The sequence below is a fragment of the Typopeltis vanoorti genome, chromosome 3 (genome assembly GCF_054136105.1).
Source record: "Typopeltis vanoorti isolate ZY-2024b chromosome 3, IOZ_Tvanoo_1.0, whole genome shotgun sequence".
NCBI lineage: Eukaryota > Metazoa > Arthropoda > Arachnida > Uropygi > Thelyphonidae > Typopeltis > Typopeltis vanoorti.
Window position 1 is genome coordinate 84,621,114 of NC_143551.1, and position 21,572 is coordinate 84,642,685.

At 35.5% G+C, this 21,572-nt stretch overlaps 1 protein-coding gene across 3 annotated transcripts in view; it reads left to right on the forward strand.

Moving 5' to 3' along the window:
* LOC150108341 (dynein regulatory complex subunit 11-like) overlaps positions 1–21,572 on the forward strand; it is a 455,807-nt gene that overhangs the window by 368,131 nt on the left and 66,104 nt on the right. For all 3 annotated transcript variants that reach the window (XM_090390703.1, XM_090390704.1, XM_090390705.1), the window contains exon 15: positions 18,629–18,806. In XM_090390703.1, coding sequence (XP_090246829.1) covers positions 18,629–18,806 — 178 coding nt within the window. The remainder of the gene's footprint in view (positions 1–18,628; positions 18,807–21,572) is intronic.

Below are 21,572 nucleotides of genomic sequence, written 5' to 3' on the forward strand. Positions count from 1 at the left end.
GAAAAGTTTGGGAAACGCTGATCTACACCACTATCATCTACCACCGACCACCACCACTACTAGTATTTTCATAGACAATCACAAACATCCATCTCCCACTGCAGGATTCAAACCTGCAACCTTTCAGCTAGAGAGCAAATATGCTAACCAGTCGGCCAACCAGACTGGCTTAGGAGATTATGACAAACTTAGGAGACAGCTTGGTATAGCATGGAATGAGCAGGTGAGCAGTAAGGAAATAAATGCTGCTTGGTAACTGATGAAGAAATATGTAACATTATCAATGCATGAATGTATTCTGAAGGTCAAAAGGCTGAATAAGGGAGGTATAAAATGGATGAATAAGGGATTAAGCATAACATCTGGAAGAAGAAGGTACTTTGGAGGCAGCACAAGATGAACCTATGCAAAGGTAATAATCATTTGCACAAAGAGTATAAAGAGCAGGCCAGGGTACTGACTCAGTTGGTAAGGATGACAAAAGTGCAATATGAGCAGAAATAAGCAAATGATGCCAAGAAAAACCCTTGTGAGGGTTTGTTTTATATATATAAATATATATATATGTGGCAAGTATAAAGAAGAATGATTATGCTAAGATGAAGTTAACAGTTCAAAGTGGGAGAGGTGACTATTGCAGAAGACATAGTCAATGAGCATTTCATCAGTGTTTCATCCTTAGTGTGAAATAAGAAGCTCAGTTGTGGAGAATAAAATGAAAGAAGACCTAATGGTGATCAAGCAAGAGATATATATGAGGATAAATTGAAATTACATCTTATGTAATTCCAATTTATCACTCTCGATTTCTGCATCAGTTCCTGTCACATCTATCTCAGCATTATCTTTGCTCTGATTATAGATCCTTGCAAAGTGGTCACTCAGTAACTGAACTATTTTGTCTGTCTGTCTCCTTTCTACCATCAGCACTCATTAAAGTTATCCTTCTGTAGTCATTCTTCCTCTTACTTGCCATGTAGTGAGTGAACTCTTTGGAATTTCCTTTGCATGCTCAGCTAATTTCTTCTCATAATCTGATTTTGTCTTTCATATTGTACCGGGTACCTTTCTTGCCTATGCATTGCTTTGTACTGCTCAGAGCTTTGTGATATTATACCCTCTATAATATTTTTTTTCAACTATTGCTTAATTCTTGGGTATATAGCCTGATACTGCTTTTTTCAAACACCCCTTGACCATTTCCCATACACTGGTTATACTCTTCCCTTGCAGATTCTTATTCCATGGCCCAGATTCAAGCTGTTCATGAGCTTGTTATAATCACCTGCACTGTAGTTTCACGTATACCCCCCCCTTCTTAATGCATTCACCCTAAGATGTACTTTGTAGTGCAACATAAGACATGACTTACATCCTAGATGAACTTATTAATTGGAAAATTTCAAATGTTTGGCAACCTCCCAAGTCAATATCTCATGGATATTCTCCCCATTCAGAGGTTACCTTAGTTATAGCTAGATCTCCTAATCCTACTAGTCTGTATGTATGGTCCACAGGTCTACAAACTGCATGCCATTCCTTCTGTCCAGCCTATACATTGACTCATTTGCAATCATTGTCCTCCCTCCTTAGCCCATCCCTATCATATCATTGGTAGCAGAATCACAATCTTTACTCTCTCACCCTTCTTTTTACTTCTTTCAATAACTCTTTTATATGCCAGCCTGGTTGGCCGAGTGGTCAGTGTATCTGCTCTCCAGCCAAAAGGCTACAGGTTCAAATCCCATCATGGGCATGGATGTTTGTGATTGTCTGTGAAAATACTGGTGGTGGTGGGTGATAGATGGCAAAGTTGTGATTAGTTGTAGCTGGTGGATTGAATGGTGGAGATGGGGAGTTGTAGAGTAGGTGCCCTCCCTCGATGAGTCTTTGGACTCCCTGGAGGTGTTACATAATAATAATAATAATAATATCTTCTTACATACAATATATTTCACCTTTCAAGTCAGTAATGGCTGCCAAAATAATCAGCTGCTTTCACCTTACCTCTTTGAATCCAAACAGTTTCACTAATATTGTTAATTTTTTTGCATTGGGGAAACAAAATTTAGTCATGCTCCCATTAAGTACTCCTCTTAACATAAAATTGCTATTCATTTTTTCTTGTTAACCTCCTTCTCTTGCTTTGTCATATGTTCTAATTTCATACCTTGCACCTCTTTCCTTTCTCTTCCCAGTTCTCCCAATTTCATGATGTTTCTGCAAGCAGTCTCATTCTTTGTCCTGTGAAGAATTCCATATGCGCACTCTTTCTTTTGAGGTCTTCTTTCAGTCTCCTGACCTTCCACCACTACACTTTTAACTGCTGACATTTACATTTTTCTGCCTTTTGTCAATATTCTCCATTCCACTATCATGCATCTCACTTTCCTCTCAAACCTGGCACTCACTCTCAAATCTTTTACCCTTCATGACAAACACACACACACACACACACACACACACACACACACACAAAATCTTTCATATTAGATTCCTCCTAACAAAGATATCTTGGCTACCATTGTTCTATTATGAATTGTCACCATACTGGGTATATACAGTATAATATGAAATGTACTTTTTCTTAAAAGCTGAACAACTCACTCTCTCACATGCTCATAAAAAAACTACAACAAATTAACCGAATATTATTAAAAGTGCTCATCTTTCTGCATTGCCCTAATCATCCTTACACAGGTTGCCCTTTAGTTGACTCCAAGTAATTATGCCATTCATATATAACATATCATCCCAAATACATCATTAATATACATATTAAACAACAATGGTCCAAGTACAAAACACTGTGGTACACATGAGCAAAATCTAGAAGTATAATGATATATCCATTCCCCTTATTCAACTCTGATGTTACTCTATCATATAACATGAGCAGATTGCTAAACAGCATGACAAGTGACAATACAAAAATAATTTTTATAAAAATAATAAAATAGAGCAAAGATGTTTGCAAGCATTTTTTTTTTTTTTTCATGGTGTGGAAGACATGAGAGAGAGAGAGAGAGAGAGAGAGAAAATATAAATATAAAAGAAGACCTAAACAGTGCAATCTGAAAAGGCCATAAAACTTCTGAAATCCATGTAAATCATTTTTAGATTACAAGGTTCTTACTTGTTTTAGTCTTCATAGTCTCAGTAACACAATAATGTTAACATGGTGTTTCTAATTCATTTGCCAGCTCCATTTGATTCCTTTAATGATGTCTATTATGTTGAGGTTGTTCCATTATCTGATTTATTACAGCTCAACCTGCTTCCCTGGGAAAAACAGCAGAACCATTGTATATCCAGGTAATACCTCAGCCAGCATGATATGATTATATTGTGGTTTCCTAATGTATAATTAGGAAATTTATGGTATTGGCTTAAATTGGTAATTTAAGACAATGTGAGATATGATTTAGTCTACTAAGTCCCAAATTGCAGCCTATCTCTTTTGTTTAGTATCCAACCAGATATCTAATAATGAGATATACCACAAAAAAAGATGTATATTGCTTCGGAAACCTCAGTCAGGTCTCTTTAAAGATTACATGGAGATTTCCTTGTAGTTATCTACCATTGTCCCTTAAGCAATCCATTTGTATTGGATAGAAATATGTTGTCACTTATATATTTAAAAAAATAATAATCGCAGGCATAGACTTCTGTGGATAATTGGTTCAAAAGACATATTTCGGTGATTACACCATATTTTTTATTATTCAGTTATACAATATAATGAAATAATAGTTCCCGACAAGTTTCGTAAATCGTAGGATTTACATCTTCAGGGGTAAATAGTATAACTTAAAGTTTAAACAAGAGAAATTAATAAATACAAATCATAACCATCTGGCTATTCATAAACTCAAATAACAGAATGCAGATATAAAACGTTATTGATGTTGAACAATACTGGACGATGTCGCGTGTTCTTGTTCTCATTCGTATAGTCCGAGCTCAGATTGAGGTAGATTTTTTATTAGAGCTGACCACACTTGATGGAGAATTAAACCTTGATTTTTATTGCATTGGGTTGGGTTTTTCAGCATATTAGCAGCTTCTTTAAATTTTCTTATGTGGCTGTTGTTTTCTATGTATGACATCGTCGTTTTTTGCCAGAGTACATCGTGTCCAGTAGAAATGGTATGTAAAGTAAGACCCTATTTTTGTTCTCTTTTGTATTGTATGTCTTTTTGGTGTTCAGCCATGCGTATTTCTCCAGATCTTCCTGTCTGTTCTATATAGCAAATCCCACAAGAGCAATGGATTTTGTAGACTACTGGTTTTTTAAGATGATGATGAGGTGGTTTTGGTGTATGTAGGAATCTTGAGATTTTTTCCATAGGAAGGAAGGCTACTTTTACGTTGTGTTTGTTCATTAATTTGGCTAGCTTATCTGTAACATTTTTGATATAAGGAAGCGAGATTGCGTTTTTGTAATCCTGTTTTATTGTGTTGTTAGTTGGAGGCATTTTAAGGATTCTCTTGATGGTTTTTGTTTCGTACCTATTCTGTTGGAGGATTTGTGTTAAGTATTTTAGTTCTTCATTACATCTTTCTTGTGTGCTGGAGACATTGTATGCTCTGTCTTGAAGAGTTTTAATTAAGCTTATTTTTTGTGAAGGATGGTGGTGTGAAGCTGCATTTAGCAATCTTCCTGTGTTTGTCGACTTCTTATTGTAGTGACGTTCTATTTTCATGTTATGTTCTAAATCCGCCATCTTGCTAAAAGTCACTTTCATAAAATAAAGGAAAACTAATTGCAAATTAATCACTGATCTAAGGGTAGAGAAATTTCTATTATACTGCGCCACTCTATCCTTAGATAAGTCTATATGAATTAGTAAGATTAATTCAAAATTAGTTAGCAGTCTTTTCACTCATTCAGGCCGATGGTATTTATTTTCCTTCCTTCTGGGATTCCCGCTAGATCCGAATTTTTGTGAACGGTGCAGTAAAAAGAAATTCAGGCAAACACAATATTTAAATTAACAAACAAAACATTTAATATATGGTTATATAACAAATACATGTACTCCACTTTTAAATATGACAACTCAGTCAAGCTAGTACATCAGGTCAAGTCATTCACAATAAATCAATCTTCCAAACTTTCACATACAAATACAGTTTCAGAATCACAAAGTTTCTTTACTCAATTTACTACAATAGAAATTCTTAATTAATCAGTTTCCTTGTATCTCTCAACTATACTCTACGATTAACTCGTAACAGGCACTAACCACGGTAGATATCACTTCAATGTCTATATTTTCAACTCTCAGCCTCGATGGTAAGCTACAGTTAAATTTTAGAAACAGCGCAACGGAACTAATACTTAAATCTGCATACACTGAAATAAACTAATAGGACTGTCCTTACCAGAAATAATCTTCAGTACTTCCAATTTTTTGTGAGCACACTTTCAAATTGTATTTATCACACTTGCGAAACACTAAATAACTAAAACATTACTAATCGCGCTTCAAAAACTCCAGATAGCAACTATAAGGTACATTAATTATTCTTATTTTTCATTCATCAACTAGTTTAACTCCGTACAATTCCCTTTTATGGTAGTACAGAAATAAGTCGTAATTGTAGACTGACTGGATTTTTTCAGTATTCTTCTTTGAATGTCCAGTTCTCTAATTATCCGATTACGGCAATAATTTCTTTTTATTACTACGGCTGGTTTTGCTTTCAGCCAACTATAAGATTCACTTATATAAAAAATATCTACTCAACTCCTATCCTTAGGAATCTTCTAATTACTTCTACTTTTTTAGTTTACTTCCTTGCTACCTTATAGTTCCAAAGTTCCGTTCCGAATCTCTCTTACAACTACCTATCTATTTTCTCTCTTCTCCACAAACGCTCCCTTCACACGCGCCCGTTTATTTTCACGCGTCTCCATGACAACCGATAGACGTAAACATTCTCGCGAATGTTACATTACGCTATACAACTACATTGAGTTATTACATAACATTAAGCTTTCACAAAAGGAATAAATAGAATGATCGCATTTCAATAAATGCGCAGTTAAACTACAAATATAAGTTCTTACAATATTGACATAACAATAAATAAAACAGCTTAATAACATTTAATACAGAATCTATTTACCATTAACACATTTCTTTGATTAAGCAATTAAATATTTGACATAATTAAGGTAGTTATATAATATCAATTATAATTTATGTTATTTACATTAAATAATATCTACAAATATAGTTCTTATAACGGAAAATCATGTTGGATTCTGAATCAAACAACATTTATTCTATTTTCTACATAATTAGAATCCAACATTATGTACTGAGAAGGAAAGTTTATTTTCTAATAGAATATCTAGAAAAGGATGTTTTTTATTTTCTTCTTGTTCTAAAGTGAATTTTATGGTGTTGTGCAAATTGTTGAGATAATCTTTAAAATTGATAAGTTCATCTGTTGTTCCATTCCGTATGATGAAAATATTGTTTACATAGCATAGCCATATTTTTGGTTTTTTATGGTAATTCTTAAGAAGCATTGTTTTCAAATTTCATAAATAGGTTTGCTAATACCAGTGATAATGATGAACCCATGGCCAGTCCTTCTTTTTGTTCCCAGATTCTGTCTTCATAGGTGAAAAAAGTTTTGTTTATACAATGTTTAAAAAGATCTAAGATGTTCAGGTGGAAGAGGTCTTCTAGGAGATTCAGAATTTGTCTTGGGACATTTGTAAATAAGCTGATAATGTCTAGACTTGCTAAGATGTCTGTTGGACCAATATGTATATCTTTCACTTTTTCTATGAAATGTGTACTATTTTTTATGAAGGAAGATTTTTTCCTATATGATGTGAGATCATGTTGGTGAGGTATTTTGCCAAGTTGCAAGTTGGTGAATCTCTTCCATCTACTATTGGTCTTAAAGGTATATCTGTCTGGTGGATCTTTGGAGCACCATAGATTCTTGGTATCAAAGTAATATATTGTAAGTATTTTTTAAGTTCTTCTGTCCAGAGAGGCACTTTTTTTATGAGATCATTTGTTTTTTGTGTGTGTGCCAAGTCGGGTCTTTGTCTAAGGGTTTGTAGGTGTTTGTATCCTCCAGGAGACTTTTCATTTTATTATCATATTCTGTAGTATTTAAAACGACAGTTGCGTTGCCTTTATCCGTTTTGATTATAACAATATTTTTGTCATCCTTTAATTTTTAAGGCAAGTGTATTCATTGTAAGGTAGATTCCTATGAGGTAATCTGCTTTTTAATAGTAAAGCTGTACTCTCTATATGGATAAGATCTGTCATATTGTCTGGTAGATTTCTAATTCCTTTTTCTATGCGTGCTATGATATAAATTTTTGGTAGGAAACGTGAGTTAAGGCAAAGTTAAAACCTTAAATAAAAGGTTGTTCTCTTCGTTTGTTAGGACTCTCGAAGAAAGGTTAATAACTACTTTTGAATGATCTAGTTGTTTTTTATGTATTTCTTTCTTCTGAAGGAGTAAGTTGAACTTATGAATTAATGTATGTTTCTTCTGTTCTGAGATTGCTATCACTTTGTTGAATGTAACACTATCAATGTTGTTCCATAGGTAGGATGGAAGAGATGTGGCCAATTCATTATGAAGAGAAAAAGTGTTATTACTAATTAATGCTAATTCAGCTCTAGTGACTGTAATTTTAAGAGGATGATGAGGTGGTTTTGGTTCAAGTAGGAATCTATTTTTTAGCTTTGTGTAGCTGATTATTTAAAAGAGACTTACTAGCTTTTAAGTAGATCCGATGAGCATTTGGGGACATAAAAACTTCTTTTATTTTACAACAGGTAGGAATAACCTGAGCCATCTTACATCATTTAAGGAATATTAATCTGCTAATGCATTTGGCCTTCTTTACCAATACTTTACCTAAAATACTTAACACAAATCCTCAAGCAAATGGGTATGAAACAAAAACCATCAAGAGAATCCTTGAAATGCCTCCAACTAACAACACAATAAAACAGGATTACAAAAACGCAATCTCGCATCCTTATATCAAAAATGTTACAGATAAGCTAGCCAAATTAATGAACAAACATAACGTAAAAGTAGCTTTCCTTCATATGGAAAAAATCTCAAGATTCCTACATCCACCAAAACCACCACATCATCATCATCATCTTAAAAAAAAACCAGTAGTCTACAAAATCCATTGCTCTTGTGGGATTTGCTACGTAGGACAGACAGGAAGATCTGGAGAAATACACATGGCTGAACACCAAAAAGACGTACAATACAAAAGAGAACAAAAAACGGGTCTTGCTTTCCATACCATTTCCACTGAACACGATGTACTCTGGCAAAAAACAACGATGTCATACATAGAAAACAACAGCCACATAAGAAAATTTAAAAAAGCTGCTAATATGCTGAAAACCCAACCCAATGCAATAAAAATCAAGGTTTAATTCTCCATCAAGTGTGGTCAGCTCTAATAAAAAATCTACCTCAATCTGAGCTCGGACTATATGAATGAGAACAAGAACACACGACATCGTACAGTATTTGTAGAAAGTATTTTACCTTGGGTATAATAAATGTTAAGAATACCAAGCAATTTTTAAACCTGGTTTTACTCCATTTCCCAAGTAAGCAAACAGACAAATAAGTCAAGTTTGCGCCTGCAGGTGATGCAAGTCTAGCTGATCCTACAGATAGTGCAAGACCAGGGCAACTCGTGGTAAAGGTGGCATAAGCTCCGATCACTAATCTTTATATTTACCCTTAATGCCAAAACACATCTCCAAGAAAGAGATGTATGATGTTTTGTATTAAAGGCAAGAGGCCACTACCCAGACCGGTTTCGACCTTTATTGAGGTCTCATCAGTGGGAGCTAGGCTAGAAATACCAATTTCTAGTATTTCTTGCCTAGCTCCCACTGATGAGACCTCAATAAAGGTCGAAACCGGTCTGGGTGGTGGCCTCTTGCCTTTAATACAAAACATCATACATCTCTTTCTTGGAGATGTGTTTTGGCATTAAGGGTAAATATAAAGATTAGTGATCGGAGCTTATGCCACCTTTACCACGAGTTGCCCTGGTCTTGCACTATCTGTAGGATCAGCTAGACTTGCATCACTTGCAGGTGCAAACTTGACTTATTTGTCTGTTTGCTTACTTGGGAAATGGAGGAAAACCAGGTTTAAAAATTGCTTGGTATTCTTAACATCGTACAGTATTGTTCAACATCAATAACGTTTTATATCTGCATTCTGTTATTTGAGTTTATGAATAGCCAGATGGTTATGATTTGTATTTATTAATTTCTCTTGTTTAAACTTTAAGTTTAAACAAGACCTATTTAACCAAACTATTTACCCCTGAAGATGTAAATCCTACGATTTACGAAACTTGTCAGGAACTATTATTTCAGTATATTGTATAACTGAATAATAAAAAATGTGGTGTAATTACTGAAATATGTCTTTTGAAAATAATAATCTTCAATCACTATCTGTTTTCTTTCTTTTTTCTAGCTTTACACCACATACTGATTTTGTCAAATGTTATACTTTATCTTTGGCATTGCTTTCTGCAGACAAAAACATTTTCATCTTCTCAAAGGCTACATGTGCTTCAGAAGTTTTATGGTATTTTCAGATTCATAATCTTTTATGATTTCTTGTCTACTTGTATTCTCTCTCTCTCTCTCTCTTGCTTTCATATCTTCTATGCCATGAAAAAATGTTTCGAACTGTCATACATAAGATGATTTATTTCGACTACAGATCATGAAAAGTAGGAAGTAGCTGTAGTAATTACCACTAAAAACAAACAATGAATTTCTTGAATTTGAGTCAGTTTCACTTAGAGTGTCATCAGATTTCAAAATGGTTAATTAGACAATAGGCCTAATCAGGCTTGTCAGGATATTAGCATCATTAGCATTCAAGATGAGGCTTAATGAAGACCTCCGAGGTCTCCATCAGGCCTCACCTTGAATGATTGTTTAGCCACTCTCTCTCCTTGCCATCTTTTCCCCTTGCCTAAGCCAGTCTGAAAGCTTTGATTTCATCAGTTATTAATGAGGATCTACAGAGTGAATATAGTTCTTCTCCATTCACCAGTTGTGTTATATTCTCTATACAGATCCAAAAGCTTTTCTGAAGGTTTTATTTTTCTGAGGACTTCAAGGATTTTGCATCTTCATCTGTTATGTTCCAGATTTCTACTGCATATAAATCAATAGGTTAAATTATTGTCTTATATATTTATATTTTAGCTCTGCTTGAGAGAATTTTGGAAGAAAAAAAAATTATCAAGTAAATGATAAGATCTAATGGAGGCATGTGTTCTAACCTGTATTTCTGTACTAATTTTATTATCTCAGAGCAATATCAGTGTTTCAAGATATCTGAATGAAGTGGCATTTTTAAATTTCTGGTTATCAATAGCAAACTTGTCATTTCTCCCCTTAGTTGTTGTTCTACATACGTTTTTAATATTCAGATTTATCCTGGCTGTTTTGTAATCCTTTAAACCTCTTTTTATAGCAAATGTTTTGAGTCTTCTGAATTTTATCTAATGCCTTCAGCTAGGCAAATATATCTTCATATCTTAATATTACAGTTCTGCTTTAGCTAAATTAAATAGAATGGATGAAAGGGCATCACCTTGCTTTAATACGCTCTTAATTAAACAAAAGGTTCAGATGTAATTCCATTAGTTAATATTATTATTATTATGGGCAACTCCAAGGAGTCCCCAGACTCATTGAGGGAGGCCCTGAACATCATGTTCATCAACTATTCAACATTCACACAGTATCTATCATACTTTGCCTTAAACTCATTCACAGTCGTAGCACCCACAATTCACCACTCTAAAAGTAAAAAAACCTAGCTCTAACACCCTTACTAACCACACTCTTTCCCAGCTTCCATGGATGGCCCTTAGTCCTCCCACCACCACCACCAGTCTTGTTCTCAAAAATATCCTCTGAATTAATCCCATAGAAACCCTTTAGTAATTTGAATGTCTCAATCATATCCCTCCCTTTTCTGTAACCCACAAATCTTCAACCTGTTCTCATAAGGTTCATTCCATAGACCTGCTATCGTCATGGTCACTCGCCTCTGTATCCTCTCCACCTCCTCCCCATCTAGAAGAAACCCAGGCGACCAAATCTGGGCACAGTAGTCGAGATGGGGTCTTATCAAGGCTCAATACAGAGGAACAATAACTTGCTTGTCTCTGCTCATCAATGTATTTTTTAGCAGCGAAGTGATTTGATGAGCTGATTTGGCCACTTTTGTAATGTGCCCCCTAAACTTCAACTCCCTAACCACCAACACTCCCAAATCCCTGGCCTCATCAATCTCCTGGAGTACCATTCCACCAATGTGGTATACTGCTGCTAATCTTTTCACCCCAAAATGCATAACCTTACATTTTGCCACATTAAATTGACATTCATTCTCCTTAGCCAAAAGGTTAAGGAGAAGGCCATTCTCCTTAGCCAAAAGAAACAAAAGGTTCAGATGTAATTCCATTAGTCAATATTTAGATGTAAAGGTTCAGATGTAAGTCCTCCAATCTATCCAAATCATCCTGCAAAATTCTGACATCATCTGCATTCACTATTACCCTACCCAACTTTGCATCATCAGCAAACAAATGAACTATTCCTCTCAGATCCTTTCCTATATCGTTAATGAACAAATTAAATAGTAGTGGTCCAAGAACAGAACCTTGTGGCACACTACTAGTCACAGGCCGTCTTTTGGATTTTAGTCCTGAATAAACTACTCTCTGATATCTCTCCATCAACCAGCCACCTATCCATCTCACCAACCCTATATCCATCCCCATATGTTGCAGTTTACGGATTAGAATTCCATGTGGTATCCTGTCAGAGGCCTTAGCAAGGTCCAGCAGTATCACTGTAAACCCATTACCCCTATCCAGTTCAGCCATCACTGTGTTATAAAACTTGTGCAAGACCACTTCCCATGCACTATCAACATCCAGCCCTTGCAGTTTTACATGCCAAGGCACTGAACCAAGCAATCTCCTAAGCTTTTCATACTTACCAGCACAGTAATTCCACATGTTCCCTGTCTTAATCGAAAATTTCACACATTTAGCCACCTCCCAGGTCAGGAGGTTATGATCACTTTCAACAATTGGTGGCAACATTGTCATATTCATTACAGTCGAGTTCTTAGATGCTATTACTAGATCAAGCACTCACGAACCCATAGTATTTTCCATTACATTTTGTCTCAGATAGCTATCCCTTAATAACTGCATAAAATCCAGTTCCTTCCTCACATGTTACCATAGTTGGAATCCCCCCATAATAATTACCCTCCTTCCACCCATTGCATCAATTTGTTTATGCATACTATCTCCACCATCTATTCCATCACCTGGTCTATAGCAGCACTCAACTATATATTCTATTCTGCTAGTCTCAATCTCACACCAAATAGCCTCAAATAAGCTCATTTCATTATCCTGCAATTTAACTTCAATTCTCCTTGGCTGCAGTTCATCAGCTATCATCAATAACACTCCTTCCCCCATTTTATTTTCTCTGTCCCTCCTGAACACACTATACCCTTCACATTCTATCCCGCTAACTATATCATCTTCTGTCAGCCATGTTTCACTAATGCCAATAACCTGTGACCAGGAAGAGCCAACCAAGGCTAAAAATACTTCCTTCTTGTTCCTAATAATCCTGGCATTAGTATACATGAAATGCAGAGGTCCATTTTCCCCACCCCTATCTTGATGCGTTATACTAACTATCCCATTCTGATTTCTTGTCCTTTGTACTAGCTCAGGCACATTATATACATTCTTACACTTAACTGCTTCACTGATGCCTGCATATGGTCAGTAGTGCAAACGTTTCTCAAATTTATGATCTTTTGAGATAGTCGAATTTCATTTAATACTCCCCAAAAGTCTTCTCTATAAATGCTATCATATGCTTTTCTAAAATCTATAAATAAAATATGGACATACTGATTATATTCCATGATATTTTTTTCTGTAATATCTGTCTTAATGTAAAAATCTGATTAACTGTGGATCCATTTCTTCAGAATTCAGCTTAATATTCAACTATATTTTCTTAAGCTTAAGACAAGATTATTTTTAATATTATTATATTTATTATGGACCTCCATGGAGTCACAAGACTCATCGTGGGAGGCCCACTTAGAAAACACAGTCTATCATACCATTCTTTAAACTCATTCACATTCGTGCTCTCATCACTCTATCAGGCAATGTGTTCCACAGTTCAACCATCCTGCATGCAAAGAAACCACTTCTCACCCTCTTACTCACAACTTCCTTTCTCCAGTGTCAATGCTATAACTACCTCTCAACAGTTTAAATGTCTCAATGACATCACCTCTCCTTCTTCTATCAAACTTTGCAGTCCACATGCTCTAAGTCCATCCTCATAACTAACATTGTACAGTAATGATATTATCTTTATTATCTCTCTCTCTCTCTCTGCACTCTTTCCAAGGTTAATTAAAATCCTGGGGACCAAATTTGAGCACAATAGTCAAGATATGGACTTTATGCTTCATCTCTGCTGGTCAGTGTCCCTCTCAAAATTGCAGCAATCCTCTGGATTTTTTTTTTTTTTTTTTATGTTGAGCCCATACACGAACGATTGGTTGATCAACCTATAGTACATTAGTACCGTATATGGTAGTGGGTAAGGAAAGGAGGAACTTGTTTACATTTGATTTAAAAGACTGTATATTATATTCCTTGGGAAACACAATAGGGGAAGACTGTTCCACAATATAGCAGTTGGTTGCAGGGATGGAGGAGGAAGAGGAAAAGAATCTTGTTCTGTGGGTACTGTGAAGGGGATGTTGAGCAGCAGCAGCTGCATGTGTTCCAATGAGCTTAGTACTAAGTGGGGAAATTATTGATGCTATTTCAGATGAATATTTTCCATGGATTACCTTTACCACCTTTGCAGTATGTTCCCTGAATTTCAGGTTTCTATAAATTATCATCCTTTGCCTCCTGCACTTTCTCCAGTACAGTTCCACTAACAGAGCTATGCAGCCTCCCATTGATGTACCCCAAACTTAAGACTTTACATTTAGCTGAATTAAACTAAACCACCATTCATTTACCCATCTGTCCAGTTTATTCAAATCCTCTTGCAGGGCTACCACATCTGCACTATTACTAATAACTCTTCCCAGATTCCCATCATCTGCAAATAACTGAATATCACCCTGCAATCCATTGACAATGTGATTGATATAAAGGTTAAACAGTACAGGTCCCAGTACTGAGCCTTGTGAGACCTCACTTGTAACCTGCCATTTTTGATACTGCTCCCTCATACACAACTCTTTGATACCTATCAGGCAACCAATTCCCAATCCAGTTCACTAGCCTGACATCCAAATCCATGTGCTGTAAATAAAATATCAGCTTATCATGTGGCACACTCTGTCAAATGCCTTTCTAAAATCTACAAAAGTGGCAGAATATGCCTTTCCCTCATCAACTGCTCTTGTTACTTTAATAAGTTTAGTTTAATCCTTTATCCAAGTGTGAGCAAACAAAGTTTGCACCTGAAAGTATCTTCAGGACTGGGGTAAGGTAGTGCAACACAAGTTACCTGGTGTTGCACTACCTTTACCCAGTCCTGAAGATACTTTCAGGCGCAAACTTTGTTTGCTCACACTTGGATAAAGGATTAAACTAAACTTATTATAGTCTAACCAAGTGAAAAATAAACTCTCTTGTTACTTTATTATAAAAGGCAATCAGAATACTAAAACAAGAGCACCCCCTTAACACATGCAAGCTTCTTTGATACTGCTCCCTCATATACAACTCTCTGATACCTATCAGATAGCCAATGCCCAATTCAATTGACTAACCTGACATACAAACCCATTTGTTGACATGGGTTTGGATAACTTAAATATCAGCTTATCATGTGGCACACCCTGTCAAATGCCTTTGTAAAATCAAAAAAAAAGTGGCAAAATATGCCTTTTCCTCATGAACCACTCTTGTTATTTTTTATAAAAGCAATCAGAATACTAAAACAAGAGTGCACCTTAACATATCCATGCTGACTCTCACAGATAACATTACCCTCATCTGCCCAGTGCTATAAATGATCTCTCACTAATTTCTGTAAGATATTAATAATGATGAAATACAAACTGGCTATAGTTTGACACTTCCAGTCTGCTACCACTTATACATTGGCACTATCTTACCCTCTTACAACTCCTTGAGTACCTTTCCCTTGACCAGACTTTCGCTGAAATGCTAGGTCAAGTGAGATGTCAGTTCTTTTGCACATTCTCTCAAAACCCCATGCAAAATCCCATCCAGTCCCTTTGCTTTATTGACATCCAGAGTACTCAGTATTTGAAACGTGCTCTCTCTTCTTGCACTTCTAACCTTGAACCTGCCCTATCCTTCTAGTATTAAAACCTACTTCTCCAGAATGAAATACCTTAATCAAGTGTAGGGAAGACTTTTGAAATTGAAAATTGAGATTTTTGAAAAGAAACAACTCCACTATGTCCTTTGCATCAGTCACTCTACTCCCATTTTTATTCAACAATGTCATTCTTCCACAATCATTCCTCTTCCTACTGGCCACATAACAAAAGAATTCCTGAGGATTTTCTTTGGATCTCAGAGACAATCTCTTCTCATATTCCGGTTTTGCCTTCCTTACCATATTAGCCACTTTCCCTGGCGTGAGTCTTATATTCTTCATGCATCTGCTGCTCTCCATCCCTCTCCTTAAATATCTCTTCCATAACTTCTTTTTTATATGAAGTTCCTGTTTGATATTGTTTGTCTTCAACTTTACACCAAATTGTGTGTTCTCCTTTTCACTCGAGGTATATAACTTGCCACTGCTGTTAATAAATATTCCTTCATCAGTTCCCAAGCACCAATAATATCTCGTCCTTTCAATTCTTCCTTTCATGGAACTGTCCCAAGCTGATTTTCTAAGATTATTGTAATCATCTGCCTTATAATTCCATATACATTCCATTCTCTTGGATACTCCTGCATCTCTTATTACATAAGCAAAGTGGATATTATATCCAACGTTATTTCAAAGCCAAATGTAGAAACTATGAAAGTTTCGTAAGTTGACCAGAGAGCTTGCATTCCTCGGCATTCATATCATGAGCTGCCTTAGGTGGACTACTTAAAAGACATAGGCACTGCCCAAGCATCTATATATATAGGCCAGTGAAACTTTATCAACTATCATCATACTATCATCATAATTATATCACCCACTCTTTCACCTTGCTTAATTGCCATAGTCACACTATCATTCCTCAAGGCACACACACACACACACACACACACACACACACACACACACACACACACACACACACACACACACACACACACACTTTCCTCTGGCATTCTATCTTGCATATGACAGATCATGGAATCTCCATACATCATCACAACTCTTACCACTCTGTTCCTTCCTTACTCACACCTGCATCCCTCACTCTATCTCCTCTAACACTTTCTCTCCTTGTTCTCCCTCTTGTCATTTCTCCATCCTTAGTTCCTGCACTGTTTCACCTTCCTCTCATTCCCTCTCTTCCACTGGTTCTCCTATTCTTTCCCCTTCTATCATTCCAATAACTCTCTCTCTCTCTCACACTCCTAATCCAATTTGCTTTGCATTCATGGTTTCCAATCTCCTGATCTCTTCTTTCATGCTTCTTAACTCTAATATAATATTAGATACATTTTTGTAGCCTGTGGGCATATCCATTTTGAGGATATCTCTTAGTTTTCCATGTTAAATTTACCAGTTATGTATTTCTGTAGTTAATTTACCACTTTTTACCACTACGTTGGGTGAGTTCAACTACTATTTTGTAGGTGACAAGTATGATAAGTTTTCTTTTGTTTTCAAAAATCTCAGCTGATTCATGGCGGTATAGGGAATGATTAAGTGCTCTCTCTCTCCATCTGTTTATTATTTCATCTTTAGTAGTGTGTGTGTTTGTCCATTGCTATTGTTGATTATTATTGTTCATACACATACCGATTTTTTTTTTTGTTTTGTTTTTATTTCACAGAAAAATTTTTATTTAATGTAAATTGTTTCTGGATGTCTTCAGTCTTTTCATTTAAAAATTTTATTTTTTGCTTCCTTGCTTCTCTTATTTCTCAGTAGTATGAATTTGAGATGGATTATTAGACAAATTACTTCCATCTTTTTTTCTTTACTGCCATTTACTTTCTTTATTAAACTTTTTTCTCTCTTTTTTTTTTGGTGTATTTTACTTTGAATGTCAATTGAGATTTCTGCTGCTGCTGTTAATGTTATAAGTCAGCACTTAGAATTTTAAGAGTTACAGGAAGATGGGTTGATGTTAGTTATAATACATAGGTGCTCTTAGATACTGTGCTCTTTTTAATTATATTCTTAGATAATTTCAGGTGGTATGACCATAAAAAAAAAAAATATATATATATATATATATATATATTATTTCCACTTATTCATCATCTATATGGATCATATTATAAAGGAAAGTGGCATTAAACATGATGTTAATGGAGATGGTAATCTCAGTTCTTTGCTTCATGCAGATATTATATTCTTAGATAATCCAAGTATAAATCTGCAATGCCTTAACTAAAAATTTGTAACAAATTTGGCACAAAAATTAGCAAAAAATAGACAAAAACTGCTAATAGACATAACATGGGATTTGTCAACTGCATCCTGAATGGAGAATCTATAGAAAGGTAAAATATTTCAGCTATTTAGGAACAATTTTTAATGGAGATGGCAAATTAAATATGGATAAACAACAGAATAAGCAAAGCTGTTCTGTTGTTTATCACTTTTAACTTATGGATCAGAAATAAAGCAGTTGAGACTACAGATATGAGAATTCTAAGAAAAATTAGGGAAATGAACAAATTTCATCAATACTAATATCATTAAAAATGAAGATATAAGTTGGCCATGAATCATGGAACATACCTCATCTTTGGGAAGCAACTGCATAAGTTTTTAAACATCACCAGAATTTTTGTTTATTAGTTATGAAAAACCACAGTGGACATTTTCAGCTTCACAAAATCTGGTCCTTTCTACGGAATGTTCCATGACTTATGGACCACACAGTATTAGGAAGAAATTTGACATTGTTAATATTCAAGAATGTGTGGGAGCTAATTTCAGGTGGTATGATCACAAATCAAATGAGATAAAAAAAAGTTAGTAAAACAGGCTTTCTTTGATGCTAGGATAGCTGGAAAACCCAAAAGAAGACCAAGATCTATGGTGAATACATGCAGATAGAAGTGGTTGAGTAGACCAAAATGTAAGATTTTGCAATATTTCAGTCCTGACCAATAACAGGTGAATGCAGAGGAAATTGTCAGTTGGAGGTTTTTTATTTAGTACTATTATAGTGTCCTGTACATTCCTTGAGGATGCATATCAGGAATTGCATTGATGATGTTAATAAAGTATTATGCATTTTTATATCTTTTTTGCTAATTTAAGGTTTTCTTTCCTTAATTATGCATATAATTTGTTTTCTTTTTATTACACAGACAGATCCCAAACGTTTAAAGAAAGATCTTCCAAAGCTGATGAAGACTATTGCATCAGAGGAAAGAATTATGATATGTGGAGTATCACGTATTCCATTTGACTGTGATATGAAAGGACTTGGAAGTTGTTATCAAAAAATTATCATGATACCAAAACCAGACTATGGATGCCGAAGAGGTGTGTTAGCTTATTACACCACTTGTGCAAAATGTGTTTTTTTTCTCTCTTTTTGTTTCATTTTTATCGCACAAGTGATGTTATTAGTAGATGATGATACAAAGTCTATTTTGCATTTGTGAATGGAGAAAAAACTTTGTATGAAGGGGGAAAAAAAAAGCAATAAACAATCCGAATATCCAAAATATGCTGTGGAGAAATTGTTAAAAAAAAAAACGACATGTTTGGTAGAAAATTAAATTTAACTAGTTACTTGGAAATAATTTTAAAAGGAAGATAATACAGTAATTATTGTGCAGTTATATATGCGAGTCCGGATCAGTGTTCACGCCACAAGAATAAATTTATTATAATGGATATTTTGATTCTCTAGGATTTTTTTTTTTTTTAGCTAAGTGAGTTTGTTACAACATTTTTTGCTAATGTGAGAGTTTACTCAAATTCAAATGAAGGGGCAGAGAAGTAACTACTGCTGGCTATTCATAATATATAGAACAGAAAAAAAAAAAAAGATTTTTTTTTTTTTTTGTTCTATTATGCACCTGATGAAGTTTTCTAGAAAGATGAAAGTCTTCTACCAGTATCTTTGGAAATAAATTAGTTATTTTCTATTTTATCATTTTGCTATATAATCATGTAAGTTATTTTCGTTAAAATATGTAGTGTTTATATATATATATTAAGCACCTCCATAGCGCAATTGGAAGAACGATGATACATTGCGCCCTTCGATTGGAATAGGCTTAAGTTCGATTCTCATGATGGGAGGAATCTTTATCTGGACGATTTTCAATCAAAGGTGAGTTAGCCGATCTCATACGGAGGTAGCAGTTTTTTTCTCCCAGAAACTCGGGTTTTTCATCCCGCATACAGACAAATTGGCCCTTCAGAACACACGCAATTTACAGACAATAATACCAGTTGTGGTGGTGGTGGTGGAGGTGGGCGGTAGATGGCATTGATGGAGATGATTCGTAGTAGAGGGTTTGGTGTAGTGGTTGAGACAGTTGTAGGTGTCCTCCTGCGATGAGCCTTTCGACTCCTTGGAGGTGTCAGGAATAATAATAATATACAAACACTGCTGCGAGCCTCCTAGCTTGGTCAGTATAGACAAAGCCCTTAGGTCAGAAAGACCTGGGTTCGATTCCTGTCAGTGACATGAGGAACCTTTATCTGGTCTCTTAACTGGCTAACTCACCTCCAGTAAGTTAGCCAGTCTCATACAGAGGTAGGGGGTTTTTTCACCTGGAAACTTAGGTTTTTCATCCCACAGAACAGGCAAACTGGCCCTCTGAACACACATGAATTACAGTCATGAATACATTCCAGCCCATATGCTGGTCCCGAGCCAGGATAAAATTGGGGGGATTGGAGAAAGCAATGGTGAACTATCCTGTAAAAAATATCACCAGGAATACTTTGTGGGCAATGTCTACAAAGTCACCTACAGTTGGAAACGACTGAAAGGGAAAACCAATCAGTCACACTGCAGATGGCCTCATCACAGTCTGAAATATTGATTGTAATATCTTACTATTAATTTTTTTTTTATTAAACTTTATTCTCTAGACAATAGTTTTAAGCCCTTTACAGTTGATTTCCATTTCATTATTTTATTATATGTTCTATATAATATAACAAAATAACATAATATTATATTATTATAAAAAATATAATAAAATAAATGAAATATCATCTTCTTCCTAGTGTTTGTCCTGCTTTAGGGCAGGGTCTGCTCGTGTGCACTGCTTCCTACATCTTATAAGGTCTTGTGCAATTCTACTGTTGACATTTGCTGTGATCATGTCTTTAGATAGGCAATCAAGCCAACATGTCTTTGATTGGCCTCTTGGTTATTGGCCATCTACATTAAACCTCATGGTCAATTTTCCCACAAAGTTTTTCATTGCTACATTGCACATGGCCATAACATCTTAGGCATGCCTCTTTCATCTTCTCTGTTATTAGTGTGATGCCGAGGATTCTTACATATGTTAGTGTTTCATATTCGGTCGAGCCTGGTGATGCCAAGTGTCCATCTCAGCATTCTCATTTCCATGGTATGGATGATTTCCTCATGTTTCTTTGTTGTCAGCCACTATTCTTCTCCATACATGGCTACTGGTCTAAAAACAGTTCTGTAGATCTTTGATTTTAAGTATAGTGGGATGTGATAGTGGCATGTGGGATGAAGTGGTGACGTCACTGAAAGAACCCCAGTGACTTGTCACCACTTCATTTAGGCAGCATTGGCTCAGGCTTCTCTCCTCTGTTGTTATTGTATTGCCATTTGAGGTAATGCTGGACCTTAGGTATTATTTAAGGCAGGGTCCTAAATAATACCTAAGGTCTTTATTTGAACTGGGTGCATTTATCAGCTCCACACCATCAATTGTGAGCATGCCATCAGTTTGGTCACCTCCTTACATATATTCTCTCTTCTTGGTGTTAAGTCTCATTCCAAACTAATATAAGTGAGTTTTCCATTTCTGAACAAGATGTTGGAGTTCATTTTGCCATACAATTTTCATTGTATGGCAAAGTAGCCAAATTGGTCTGTAGTTTGAGCAGTCACCAATGTTCTGTTGCCTTTCGAGATGGGAATTGTTATACTGGTTAGCCAGATTGCTGGTATTTCATTTTCATTCATGATTTTGTTAAACAGCATTGTCAGAGCCAATGTGCTCCTTGTGGTCTGAGTAGCTTCCAGATTTCAGCTGATATATCATCTGGGCCAGTGTCATTGTTTTTTGTTTGATGGACCAC